Here is a 13,250-nt window from a genome sequence, read left to right on the forward strand (position 1 = left end):
CTTTAAGCTGACACCATAGATCGTTTGTGTAGGCAGTTTATTACAATCCATAATTATGTTTTATTGTTAAGCAACCATTTAGTAATTATAATGGGACCAAAGGAGGAAGTTAAGTGATGCGTATATAGGTAATATAAAATATAATGGAGCTTAAAGGAGCTGGCCGGGATGGGTGGATAGTTCAACATGACTTTCACTTGTTCCCGATGTGAGCTCAATAGTTAATGTTTTTTGTATCCGAGACTCCTCCACAACCTCAAAATGTCTCTTCTGTAACCATGACGAAGAAGATTCCTTTAACTTTGACAAGCATTTATTTCAACCCAAATATAACCAATTTATTTATATGCCAAAACTCGCCATAAACTTAACCTGGTGTTTGATTGTGTTATCATCACAATGAAGCTCTGGTCTCCAATGAATGGAGAATGATAATAAACCTTTGTTTTTGTTTGAAGGATCTGTTGAAAAACACCATTAATGAAGTTAAAATTTCATTAAAAAAGCCTGAATCATTTAAAAGGGGGATAGCAATTATTATCAGCGAAAAGGAGACAGCACAAAGGATAGTTCTTGCTGTTTTTATCTCCTTGAATATCTGTTGTATGAGCAAAAGATTTGGAGAAAGGAGCAGTGCATTTAGTAATCCCTTTAGTAGCCTGACAGAGTATTCATTTGTATGTCTGAATGTGATAACACAATATATCCTGCTGTATATTCATGTTTGGTGCCTTGCACATAATTGCTACTTTTCCAGTCAAACAGCAGCAAATGTCCAAAAAACTCTTATTTCGATGACGTTGATCGTAATCTGTGATGGCATCAAATTTCTTCTGATGAAAACATTTTATGTGGAGCACAAGAGCCAGGAGAGACGGTCCCGTGTACCAAACTACGACAGAGAGACTTTGTACTCCGACCAAACACTCCTGGACAACCAGCGACTATGATTGAAGGCTGCCCGGGTGCAAGCTTGGTGAGGTGGAACTCTGTGATGGACTAGAAAATTTCAGTTTCGTAGACACGAGTCCAGCGAGGTCACCACCGCTTCAAAAAGCCCAAAATGAAAGTCTGAGCGGCTCTTTGAGGTCCAGGGCCCGGACTCCACACGGAGAGAAATCTGATCAACACTTGTAGTGGAGCTGATTAGTGCAAACACATCATTTCACATTGTTTATTTTTCTTGGTGCATCATCATTCTCATGCCTCGCCCTGTAACGACAACTTCAAAGGGTGGCACGGAGATGCTGCAGTGCCATTTCTATCCAATCAATAATAACTAAAACGTCCATCTCTGACTGTTAAATGCTGCCAAGCGTGTCAGAACAGAAACGTGGCACCAAGATTGGCGACGCCGGAAGATGACCGGATGATACGTGACGAGACGCGAAGGCTTTCCCGGGCTGTTCATTTGTATACGCTGTGTGGACAGTCCCATCCGCTGGAAGGCACTCCAAGAATGACCAAACACACCAGAGCAGCAGCACGAGTCGTTAGGCTGGAGACGGTGCTGCATAAGTAATGAGACGGCCGAGTGTGTGACAACTCTGTCTGGCTGCGCTGACACACACATACAGTACGCTGTATGGCTGCTGGCTGGATCTGAATGGTAATTAACCGTAATGATGTAAACAAGAACTCATTCCACAGACGTCCGCCGCGGATAAACATCAATCTGTTACAGTATCTGTGAGATTTACGCAGCTGAGGAACAACTGTCAAGCTATGAGGGAGGCCGCCTTTTTTGCATGTAATGTATTTCACGTCCTCTTTTTTCCCGCTCGGCTCCTCAGATCAAAGCAGAAGCATTTATCAGGTGGTGGGGAAATGTTTGATGAGCACGACGAGCACGACTCTGAAAGGATGCAAGTCTTCTAGAGGAGAAAACAGGCTTTCAGGTGTACAACTACACACAAGACTAGGTTATTTTTTGTTGATGCTTCGAACATATTGGTGTAGCTGAAAAAGCTTCAAAGCAAACAAGACACTGCCGTCCGCATATCGAAGTTTCTCCTCTTGTTGGAAACAATGCCAACGTAGCGTCCCTCAGGCAGAGGACCGGAGACTTCCTTTGAAAATCAGCCTTATTGCAAAGGACCCATTCCGGCACCACCTTTATCCCAAAGAGATGGTGCTAATCAGAACTAATTGTCACAAGCAACTGTTTCCTTGTGTGGATCCCTAAGTTTTTGTCTCTCTCGAAGTCAAACCAGAGGAAGAGGTTGGTATGAATCACTTTCCCATTCCTGTTGTGAAGCAGAGACAAAGATAGACAGCGCTGCCTTTTGTTCTGCTGTATTGCCCACATTCTTCAGGTATCCTTAAATAATGCATGTTTATTATGGTGTTCTTGTCTCATGGCGAATGGCAGGAAAGACGTCTGTTTAATCAACAACTTCCTCTGACAGTCCCTCTGTTGGGCGTGAGCTGTCGCCTCTATTCTCAGATGTTACCGCAGAGGAATATGAGCCTCATAGAAATTCAGGGGGCCGTCTCCAGGAGCTGCTCACAGCCAGGTACAGCAGGAGAGAGAAAAGATGAAGTGAAAGCAGCGTGAGTGTTGAGCCTGACTCTCATTCTGCTTGACTGTGCTTTAGTACTTAAATAATTTGAAGAGCCTTTATTATTGTCAGAGTACATTAATCTAGAATGAAACTGCTGCCATTTCCCTCACAGAGGATGGAGGTGGAGCAGCCTTTGTGGGAGAGCGGGTTTGTATTTCCAATGATTGCTATGCGCTTCCTGTGCTTGTAATCAAGACACTGGCATGCTCACATCGGCCCACTCCACATGGACACTCTGGAGATTACTGCTTGAATCCCCATCAACTGTGATTACCCCTCTTGAGGTGTGCAGGAAATGTCACATTTTACATATCCTAATATTTCACCTCGCGTGAAGTTCTGCAGTGTTCTTCCCCGGAGTGAGGGGGGGAATGTCAAGGGAAGATGATGTGTCAGGGCCTGAACCTGAAGATCCTCCTCCCGTCCTGGTCGGCTCCTTCTGAATCGGGGCGCTGGGGTAATTGGGGTTCCGATGGTCATTAACTTGGACTATGTGGCAGACCACCACAAGCACCATCAGTATAATTGGATCTAATTGTCCCAGTGTTGCCAATGATTCAGATCAGACAAATAGCATTGACTAATTTAAATGGCGACGTGACCTTTTGAAAGCTTCAGTCTAATTAACCTTTGGCGATGCATGCAGGTACTGTATGTGGAAATGGGCTAAAGCCAACTGCCGGCCACGGACGGGGTCGGGTTATAATCACATATTGTAGCTAATTACCGATTGGGGAATGACAGCAGGTGAAATCCTCTGTAGTGGTTTTATTTTTTTTCCGCCTCGTTTGAGTTCAGCATCTGATTCTGCTCTTGAATTTCACAATGACTAGACCCCTGTTCAACGTTGTTACAATGCTAACATCTTAACGAGAGGAACAAAAAAGGAGCAAAGCACAACGTCCACGTTGAACCGACTGAACAACCTGATGGTGATGGTTGATTTTTTAATTTAGAAATAAACTACATTTGCTAGGATAGAATATGCCAATAGGCTCACTTTTATATGTGAGACAAAAGACAGGTGGAAGAAAAACACATTCACCTGACACTAAAGGCAAATAGTTTTAGTTTTATCTCTTTGTCACAGCATTTAGCCACCCTACTCTTCTGTGAAATATGGGGGTTTTATCTTTACAAAGCACAGGCGGATGCAGCATAGCACAGCAGCCAAAAGTATATGGCAGAAGGCAGGCAGCTAGAAGATGCTATTCAGTAGAATCTTGGAAATACGGTCCAATAAAGCCTTTGTTTTTTTTTTGTTTTTTTTTTTTTGGCCATTAATGTCACTACATAATTGCTGTTGACCTCGTGTTCACCTGCAAATTAAGTTCACCAAACACTGTCATAAAAAAGGAGATATTAAGTTCTACTCCAGAGCAATTCAAAGTAGGAATTTAATGAAATACTATGTAATATGGAGACAAAAGACCCAACTGCGTTCTGTAAGCAGATCCACGGGGAGCCTCTCATTCTTCTATCCCAGTTAATGGCACAGTTTACTTTGCTCTGATCAGAAGCCAAGTACATGCACAATCAAGCCTCTATACTTCTCTCAGCCATTATATAATTAAATCTGGAGTCGCTTGCACTCGTGGACAATAATTTATGAGAAAGGGGGAGACAAGTGGATGGAGGGAAAGTTTGCACATGATCTGTTCAGTACATAAATGAGAATTAATTAATCACTTGGGGAGCTGACATACCAAAACAGAGTAGGGTGGGGTACAAAGTCGTTACGTTTTATTTGGTAGTATTTGGAAGTATAAATAATGACAAAGAACCCGCAGTGTAGTTAAAAGCAGCAGTAAAAAAACAAAAAAACAAAAAACAACACATTTTCTGATATCACCGGTGACCTACATTGATAAAGGCGGATCAGTAAAAGCTATTTATAGTACATCTTATATTATTCCTGAGGACAGAGGAGATGCTTTTGAAACTGGTGGGTCAAAACGGAATGTAAGACGAGCTTGAAGTCGATCAGTGTGTTGTCTATCTCAAAGACACCTTGGGGCATGGCTGCTCATGCCTTTGTTCTTCTTCGCCGTCCTTGTCATGTCAAACAGATCATCTCATAGGGACTGTGCTACGCTTTTTGGGAATACTGCCGGGCAAAAGGAATGGAAACTAATGCTCCAAGCAGCCTTGGAATGAGCCCACAGAGAAGGGTGGCTAATCCTATCATTCTACACCATTCATCTCCAATCCACTTGGCTTTCAGCATTTTTCTCAACGGGCAATTTGTGGCTTCCCTGCTGGATCTCCTCAAAGCCAGTGTGTTTTGACTACAAAACACTTCCAGGGATGCCTGGGAGTCAGAGAGGAGGCCACTAAACACAGCCTGCGACCCCGTCACTGTCCACAGTGACAGCTGCCAGCCCACTGCACGTCGCCAGAAATAGCTTCATGTCGGACACTTTCGGAGAGCATCAAATTGTGGCCTGTCAGAGTCAAATTAGGAACAAAAAGGAGTCTCAGTTGGCCGTAAGATCATTAGTCAACAAATAAACCGCTTGCCGTATCTCGATGGTACATCTCCTGGAGACAGAAACTTTTGATATTTTGTCTCGACAAGACACCAACCAAAGTCTCAAAAAGAAAGGGTAATTAAATGAAACAATAATGATGTTTTGGGTAAACATGGCTACTCTTTCATTCCAAAGGTCACAGTCTATGGGTTGTTTAATACGGTCTCTAAAATGAAATACAGTCTAAGGCTGAATGGCTTCCAGATGGTGGCGTCTCCGTCCGCACAGTCTGTCTCTTTCTGCCTGACAGATGCTGCACTTGCTTCCAGGGAAGAATCTGAGCAGCCTTCCATGACTAACCGAGACATGGGACCTGCATTACCCGACTCCTCAGATCCATGTGCTGTGTGGCTTTTCAGCTCTTTGGAGACGAGAGGTCCCTCAGGGCCTGACTGTACACAGATACAGTACACACAAAAAAGCAAAAGCGAGTGCATTGTTAAAATGAACATGCACGCAGGTGAATAATTTGTCTTTCACCAGAAAATAAAAACCTAATCGCAAAAGCAAGGAGTGATTCTTCCAGTCACAAGATAATGTGATTATCGGGTTTCACTTGGTGGTGAAAAACGTGCATGTTTTAAACACTGCATGCCACCTCACATGAAAGTACACAAATTATTTTTTTCTCTCTGTTGCCTCTGCTGAGTAGCAAACTTCCCCCAAAAATATTAGCAGTTTCCACACAGAGCAAAAAGCATGATGCGGTCTACATATCACAGCAGCTGTGATTTGATTTTTTTAATATGTCCTAACTCAAATACTGATTACCTGCTTGAACATTTTCCTGCTATTGACTGAGTTATTATCGCCATTCACACCCAGAATTATCCACCAAAGATCCATATTTCTAGCTGCATTTCCCTTTTTTGCTCTTCAGCCGAGCCTTCTTTAGAAGGCACACAACATACTGTAGTATAACAAGCAGTGAGCAGAGGAGGGGGCTATTTGACAACGGGCTGCTCATCAGCCCAGAGCTGCAACTCTACTCACAGGCTGCACAGCTCCCACGGCTCCCCTGTGTGATGTTGCAAAGCCCAGCCGGCGATGCTGGCATTCTGACTGTGGGCTGTGGTCAGTCAGAGCCCAGGGAGCCGTGACAGCCTGCTGCTCTTTCAGCCGCAAAAAAAAAAAAAAAAAAGCATTGAGGCATGAGAGTCCTCTAGGCAGAGAAGAAATGAGCAGAGAACATTGCAAAACAAAAAACAAAACAGAAGCATATCCACATATGCCCAAGGACGACTCGCGTAAAAGACACTGTATGTATGCACATGGGCACACATGCACGCTATCGCTTTCCAGCATGCACTGCAGCCAAACGATTTGGAAAACACAACTGAGCAGGCCATCCAGCCATCTGATATTTATCCAGCGACTAAGACAGAGTGAGGGTGTTAAAGCCTGGACTGATCCAGATAGCTCTCAACTTCGGTGGAGGGGTTAAACGGCAGGTTTCCTGGCTCAGGTTGATCGTCATTTTTCATCTGAAGGCCATCTCTCACTCCGGCATCGGACTGCTTCCCGTACTTAGAGTTTCGCCCTGTGGGCCTGGGCTAGTCCTATAAACAAAACGTGCACATCTGCCTTTACATTTCAGCCAATATGGGCTTGGTAATGTGAGTTTCATGACATTTAATGCCACGTTGAGCATTATCCAAACAGACAAGAGGCCTAGGACGGTTTAGAGAACTTAACAAAGAACCCAATTACTTCTAAAACCTAAACAAATACAGACAGAGTCCATACTAAAGCTCTTCTGGGCCGCCACACATGGGTGGTTTCATGACTTTATGGACCTATAGACATTCAAATAAACTGTTACTTCCAAATGACTGCTATATTATGGTAAGAACACAACACAGAAACTCAGAAACAACCCCCAAACTCAGACAGGAATTGCCTTCGGTTGTCTGAAAGTCACATTTCTGTCTTCCCCGGTTCCGTCCCAGTAGAGCTATAAATCAGCAACAACATTACTTAGGGACAGGAAAAGCTCTTCTATCAAATTCCTGACTTCTGGGGATAATGGCAGATGTTCAGTCATACACACTGAGCTACTCTTAAGTAAAGGAAACACAATTCAGGGCTGAAACTCAGTAGTATTCCCTGTAAACATTACGCCTTGACATGCTACAGTCACAGGAAGATTTCTGATGTGATGACTGTGGTGGCTGTACTTCTTGGTAGCCTAAAGGTTGGCTTTGAGCTCTAAGGAACGGGGATTAACTACCCAGCTCTGCTTCTTTTTAATCTTTCATGCTCAAGTTTATTTTGTGCTAGGCTTTGTTTTGACTCCTATTCCTCTATAATGCCCTGGAATCCCCATTAGTGAGCCAGCTGTCTAGGATTCCTAAATGCAGCGCCCCTCTTTTGCCCACTTTGTAGACCGACTTGGCGGGGTGCCCCTCTTCGGTGAGGTCTCTTGTTTCTCTCACACAGCGAAGCTCATAGTGAGAGCCTTTTCAGATGAGTCAAAATGAGCTTAGTGCTGATCAGCTAACCAAAAACTTGCACTCTTTGTGCTCCAAACCGAAAGACTGCAAGACTGTCTGTCAAAGAAATAGAACTAGAGAGCCCTCAGAGCCTCTCTTCGAGTAAGTCTTGCATATCGAGGCAGGCTTGAGTAAAACTAAAATCAAGGCCACATCCTCGCTTGAAGAAAGAAACAGCTATTTCCCTTTTACTTGCGGTAAAAAGGTTTTCTGTTGTCCTTGCAGCAAGGAGAAACAAAATGGACTGTGGCTAAGATAATGTAATGTCTAGGCTCAGACCAGTCAATCGTGGAACACTATGGTTTTCACTGAAGGCCTTCTCAGCTGTATAAATACATCAGACAAGATCCAGCCTGCTCCCTGTAAAAACAGAAACTCAGTCTCTTGTAAATATATAGAGTATTGGAAAAATAAATCAGGAGATGGGCCGAAACTAAATAAATCTTTGTAATGTGCCAGAAACACGGCACGGATTGGGGCGTTTGTGGAGGACAGAAGACAAGATGGAGGTTTATTTCTGCACTAAAGCCCGAAGGGGCCCAGTGTTTTCAGTTTTTCCTTCTGCCCGTGAAGCTGTGGCCCCCCCGGAGTAAATCATCCTGCTGCTTTATATAACATCGTTGTGGCTCATCATTTCTTAATGGACGCAACAGTTATGAAGGAAGTTTAAAGATCAGCAGGTATGCCGCTGATTTTCATATAACTTCAAAACACTTACCGTAACTGCTTTAGTCATTTGGCTTCAAAATCCATTCACCTCCCACCTAGAGGTTTCTGCTGCTGTCAGAATAAGTCACCGCCAGAGCAGAACTTTCTTAAATTCATTGCTGCTGAAACTGGCACTCACCTAATATGTCTCCGCTCTCTATTGATAACTACTTCCATTGATTGGCAGTAGGTTGGTGCAGAAAATGTGATTTGTGGCTATTTGGTGTGAGACTGATTTGTTTACCTTCTGTGGGCAAAGCAAATCCATACATCACGTGGACCACGCCGAAAACATATGGTCCAGAGCAGACTAGAAGCTGGGAGTGTGTGAGTGATCGCCAGCTGCCAGCTGTGGGTATTTTGTTGTTATTGTTTCATCCAAAGCCCTTATGATTCAGCCACATTAGCTCAAACCGTGTGCTTTTCCCGTTTCACAAAAGATGAAAACGCTCCTTGAAGAGGTGGCAGAGATGTACAAAAGAATCTGAAAATACTTCTTGGATGCAAATTTCTTGAGTAAAAAAAAAAAGAAAAAAGTAAATAAATAACAAATGTCCCTTTCGCATCAAAACCACTGCAGAATTTAAGAAAGGTCATAGAATCCTAACCTCAAAATGGTCCTCCAAACGACGACAGCAGAGTTAATCACTGTGGCAATATGGGGAGGTGGATACGTAGACCTGCTTTTCATTTAATCACAAGCCAAAGTAGTCCACATGAAAAGCCTCCATTTGACAAACATGAAACATTACCATTTTGTTGTGTTCTCTCTTGCTTTTGTTTAAATAAAGAAGATTAAGGTTTTTCAGAACTGTATCTACAATGAAAGACGCTAAACCCTTTTGTTCTTGTACTTTTTACCAATTCTTGGAAAAAAAATTCAAAAACGGCTTTTGTCACTGAAGGGTTATTCACTGTCAAACAAAAAATACAGCGGTATATAATTATTTCTTTCAAGCTGCACATAACCAAGACAAATTTCTCCTCAGATGAGTGCGTACTCACCACAGTTCTCAAGCCGTTCTCCTTCATCAGGCTGAGGGAGTTCTGGTAGCAGGAGGTGAGGTCGTTGGTCTCGGTAGGGCCCACATGACCTCTGGCCACTGGACCCACGGTGTGGATCACATCTGTCGGGGGGGGAGACAACACACAAAGCTCATTTCAGCAAGGCCTACTTCTGGCAAGGTTACACAGTTGGCAGCATTTCCAGTTGTGTTATGCAGCCTGAGGATAGCCCAAACCCAGCTGAGCAGCCGGGCCGAAGTTTTGAGGCTCTGCAAAATCATTATCAACCACAAAACATGCTAAAGTTTGTCCCCACAATGAGACAAAGGGGACAGCAGGATCAACCAATGGCCTGAAATGAAATCATTTATTCAGTAAATGAAACGGCAGCTTAGATAGAAAATCAATTACAAGATTCTTTTATTCCATCTACTCAAATATTCATATCTCTCATTGTACTCGCTTTCCTTTCACATAGTAATGTCTTTACCTGTCAATCACTGGCCTCCTCGTCTGGTAGGGCCAGACTGAGGAATGTGGCCTTTTAATTGAATCATAAGAGTGATGACAGGAAAATATAGAGGAAGAAATCTTTCACATTCTTCCCGACCACCCTTGGCCTTCTCAGTGTTGGACAGGACGGGCCACAAATCAGTACACAAGAATTACTGCATCCCTCGAAGTTGTTGCATCAATGAAAAGGAAATTAATCATTTTTAACAACAGGGGGGGGAAAAAAAAATCCCTGAACACAGTAAAAGGGAGGAAAGCAAAAACAAGAACATCCCTTCTCTCTGCATACGTACAAGATGTTTTGACGTATATAGCTGATGAACCCTCCAAATGTTCATTACAGTCTGAAGCAGCATCCTGCGAATCCATTAACTCATGAAGTTCACGACTTCTGTTTACAAAACGACAGAGTCCAAAACAAACGGCTTTTATTTTCAGTCGGCAGTCGCAGCTGGTGGATCTCAATTGAGCAGCTATTAAATATGTATTTATGGAAATGTAAACATTTGCACTTCAACACATTAAAGTCATAACTATTTCAGTGGAGTAAAATATCGTGTAGTGCAACTATAGATGATTCACCTGGTCCCAGTGGAGGCGACAAAACAACCCATGTTTGAGCATAATGGGCTTTTTTTGTTTGTTTGTTGTTGTTTTTTTGTTGTTGTTGTTTTTTTTACTTCTAATGTGAAACATTTAGCCTCACTTTTCCCCAGAATCAGTCTAAGTTATATTACTTCTCCCTTTGACCATAAATCATTTACAGATCTACTTTAGTTCTCAGTTGTTTGTCTGGTCAGGTCAGGGTCAGTGTGATAAGATGAATGTGGAACCGATATAATCAAGTGGCGTTCACTGCTGTTGCTTAAGGTGGGAGATTTTGTGTTTGGGAAATTGAAGAGATGCGGGGTCTGAGTGATCCCCAGCCAGGCTGAGGTTGGGCTGTAATGAGAATGGAGCTGTCTGAAGTATTGTCTTTTTCCAGGATAGCAAGCTGAAAATTGCATCGCACAATGTGGTTATAATGGGACACGTGGCAAGTTGTTTTTCGTGCATAATTCATGAAGTTTTTCACTACAAGAACGGCAACCCGCCAATTAGAGTGTGGATAAGCGCCAAAAACCAGATTACTGGTGAATTCATGAAATTTTAAACAGTTCTTATCTCACCAGTACTGATGTCTCCGCTCGCATCCTCGCCACTTCCACATCAAATAAATATTTATACAGCTGTGTTTCTGTGAGGTGAAAGACATATCTCACTTTGTAACTAAGGAGGGATGTTAGAGGAAGGACTGTCAGCTGCTGTCGAGCTCGAATACCTCCAGCAGCTCCAGTATCTCGGCAGACACCAATGACCTCTCTGCCCTTGGACTTAAAGAGGAATTAAGGGGGTATTTATTTTGTTCAAAGGAAAGGCAGACAGTCACTGATTATTTGCAGTGAGTTGTTGGAGGTCATTAAGCTGCTGTAAAATCATAGGAATTTTTTAATCATAATTTTCAAGACCTCCGCAGAGATACATAAATATAAATTTAAATAATAAGTTTGGTGATAACAACAACTTTAATCTTGTCAGTGTTTAGCTATAGCTATGGACAGGTTAACCTTGAGCATACTCTTGCCTTAAGAATCAAGCTTCCACTAAATATATAAAAATTCTTGATTTTTCAAAGTGTTTGGAGACTCAGAAAATTATTATTTATGACCACACAGTTAAATCCATAAATTATCCAAAGATGCTGTTTGTGATAAGAGTTTGAAAAGCTCCATCCAACACAGGTTTTTATCATCATTGTTATTCTCCTGGAAGAACCCCCAGCTTTTAATATAATTGGAATCCATTAGCTGACAGACGTTGCGTATCAGTGTTTTGCGTTATTGAGAAGCACATACCAACATATGTATATCATTATCTCTGTCCAACCTTCGAACAAGAGGCACATAAATCTCTATTGTGCAGGGGCTGAAAAGATTACTGGCAGTTCTCCTGCAGTGCAGGAGGCTGGGCTTGATTGCAGGGATGATAGCGGATGTAGGAAACATCAGGAGAGATGTCCCGATGAAAAATGTGAAAAGAAAAACTCTTGTTTAGCACATCGAGAGGAAATTCATCAGTCGATATCAGAAATTTCTCCAATATTTCACACCAGAAAGGTAAAATAGGGCTCCACTGGTGGAAAAAAAAATATATGAAATAAAACATGCAGACAATTAGGAAATAAAAAGCCTGTGAATTTAAATGTATCCACGAAGAAGCAGGATGGAGCTACAGAGGCTAAATTACTCAACATGGCAGAACATATACAGAGCATACAGAATCTGTCATTAAGGAACTCCTCTTTATCAATCCCCACTGCTCACACTTCCTTCAACACCCCTCGCCTTGCCAATTTCATCAGTAGTTGATGAGCTTAATTCTTAGCAATGTTTTTTGTGTGTGTGTCTGTGTGTGTTGTATTCTTTTTTTTTTTCCTCCCAGAGCAGCTTCTCCACAGATACGTCCACTGGATTTGTTTATTGTGGTCTCTTGCTGAGGGCTACAAGGTTAATAAAAGAAAAGACTGATGATTGCCATTCAAACCGTGTCTCCTTTCCCTGGGAGCCTATAGGCTCTGCCAAGGAAAAACAAACAAAACCGCATAATCCCTCGGGTTTATTCCTTTTTTAATTTTATGTTTCCTTTGTATAAAAGTTTAAGGTGTGAGGACCCAGCTCGACTCACACTGACTGACAAAATCTATTGCTGTATGAGGTCGACATGCTCGTTCTGTTCAACCTTCAACGGGACTAAATTACGTCCCTCAGCGTGTTTCCGTGTTTATCTGCTCTGTTACAGTGAGCAATTAACAGGGACAGTTTTGCTGGAAACTACATTTACCATTTAAAACGGAGGCAGCGGAGTCTTTTAATTGTTTACAGTTCATTTAATCTTAAGGTTCGAATGGAGGAAATGCTCCACAGTGCATGCATTACACCGCCTGCTCTGGACTTCAAACGTGTCCTGATTAGCACACATTTCTCCCATCAATTCTAAAGAGTCAATAAAAGGGCTCTGAAATGGGGAAACATGTAGCAAGCTGCACAGCCAACTGAAAATTGGTGTTTCTAATCTTTTCTTTTTTGTTCAGGACTATCACAGGAACAAATTATTTGGTCATATTTTCACAAATCCTATTCACACACAGCAAAATAAGAAGCTTTATGCTTATGGATGTCATAGAAACTGCATTAGTGGATATAATTATAACAACACAAATTCAGAGTCTGTGCAGCGTTTGTTTGAATACCCTCAACAGCAGCTTGTGTGAATAAGCGTTTTCTTTAGTCTGTAGAAGAGAGCGTCATATTTCTGTTACAGCAACCGACTCTGGAGAATAATGAGGCAAATAACTGAATGAAGGCAAAGATGCTATTAAATATTTATCCATCAGGTAC

The 13,250-nt window shown here is 42.3% G+C and overlaps 1 protein-coding gene across 2 annotated transcripts in view; it reads right to left on the minus strand.

The window, feature by feature from the left end:
- Positions 1-13,250, minus strand: part of macrod2 (mono-ADP ribosylhydrolase 2) — a 361,227-nt gene that overhangs the window by 105,172 nt on the left and 242,805 nt on the right. For both annotated transcript variants that reach the window (XM_029520733.1, XM_029520732.1), the window contains exon 6: positions 9,301-9,422. In XM_029520733.1, the coding sequence (XP_029376593.1) occupies positions 9,301-9,422 (122 nt within the window). The remainder of the gene's footprint in view (positions 1-9,300; positions 9,423-13,250) is intronic.

The sequence above is a fragment of the Echeneis naucrates genome, chromosome 15 (assembly GCF_900963305.1).
Source record: "Echeneis naucrates chromosome 15, fEcheNa1.1, whole genome shotgun sequence".
NCBI classification, from domain to species: Eukaryota; Metazoa; Chordata; class Actinopteri; order Carangiformes; family Echeneidae; genus Echeneis; species Echeneis naucrates.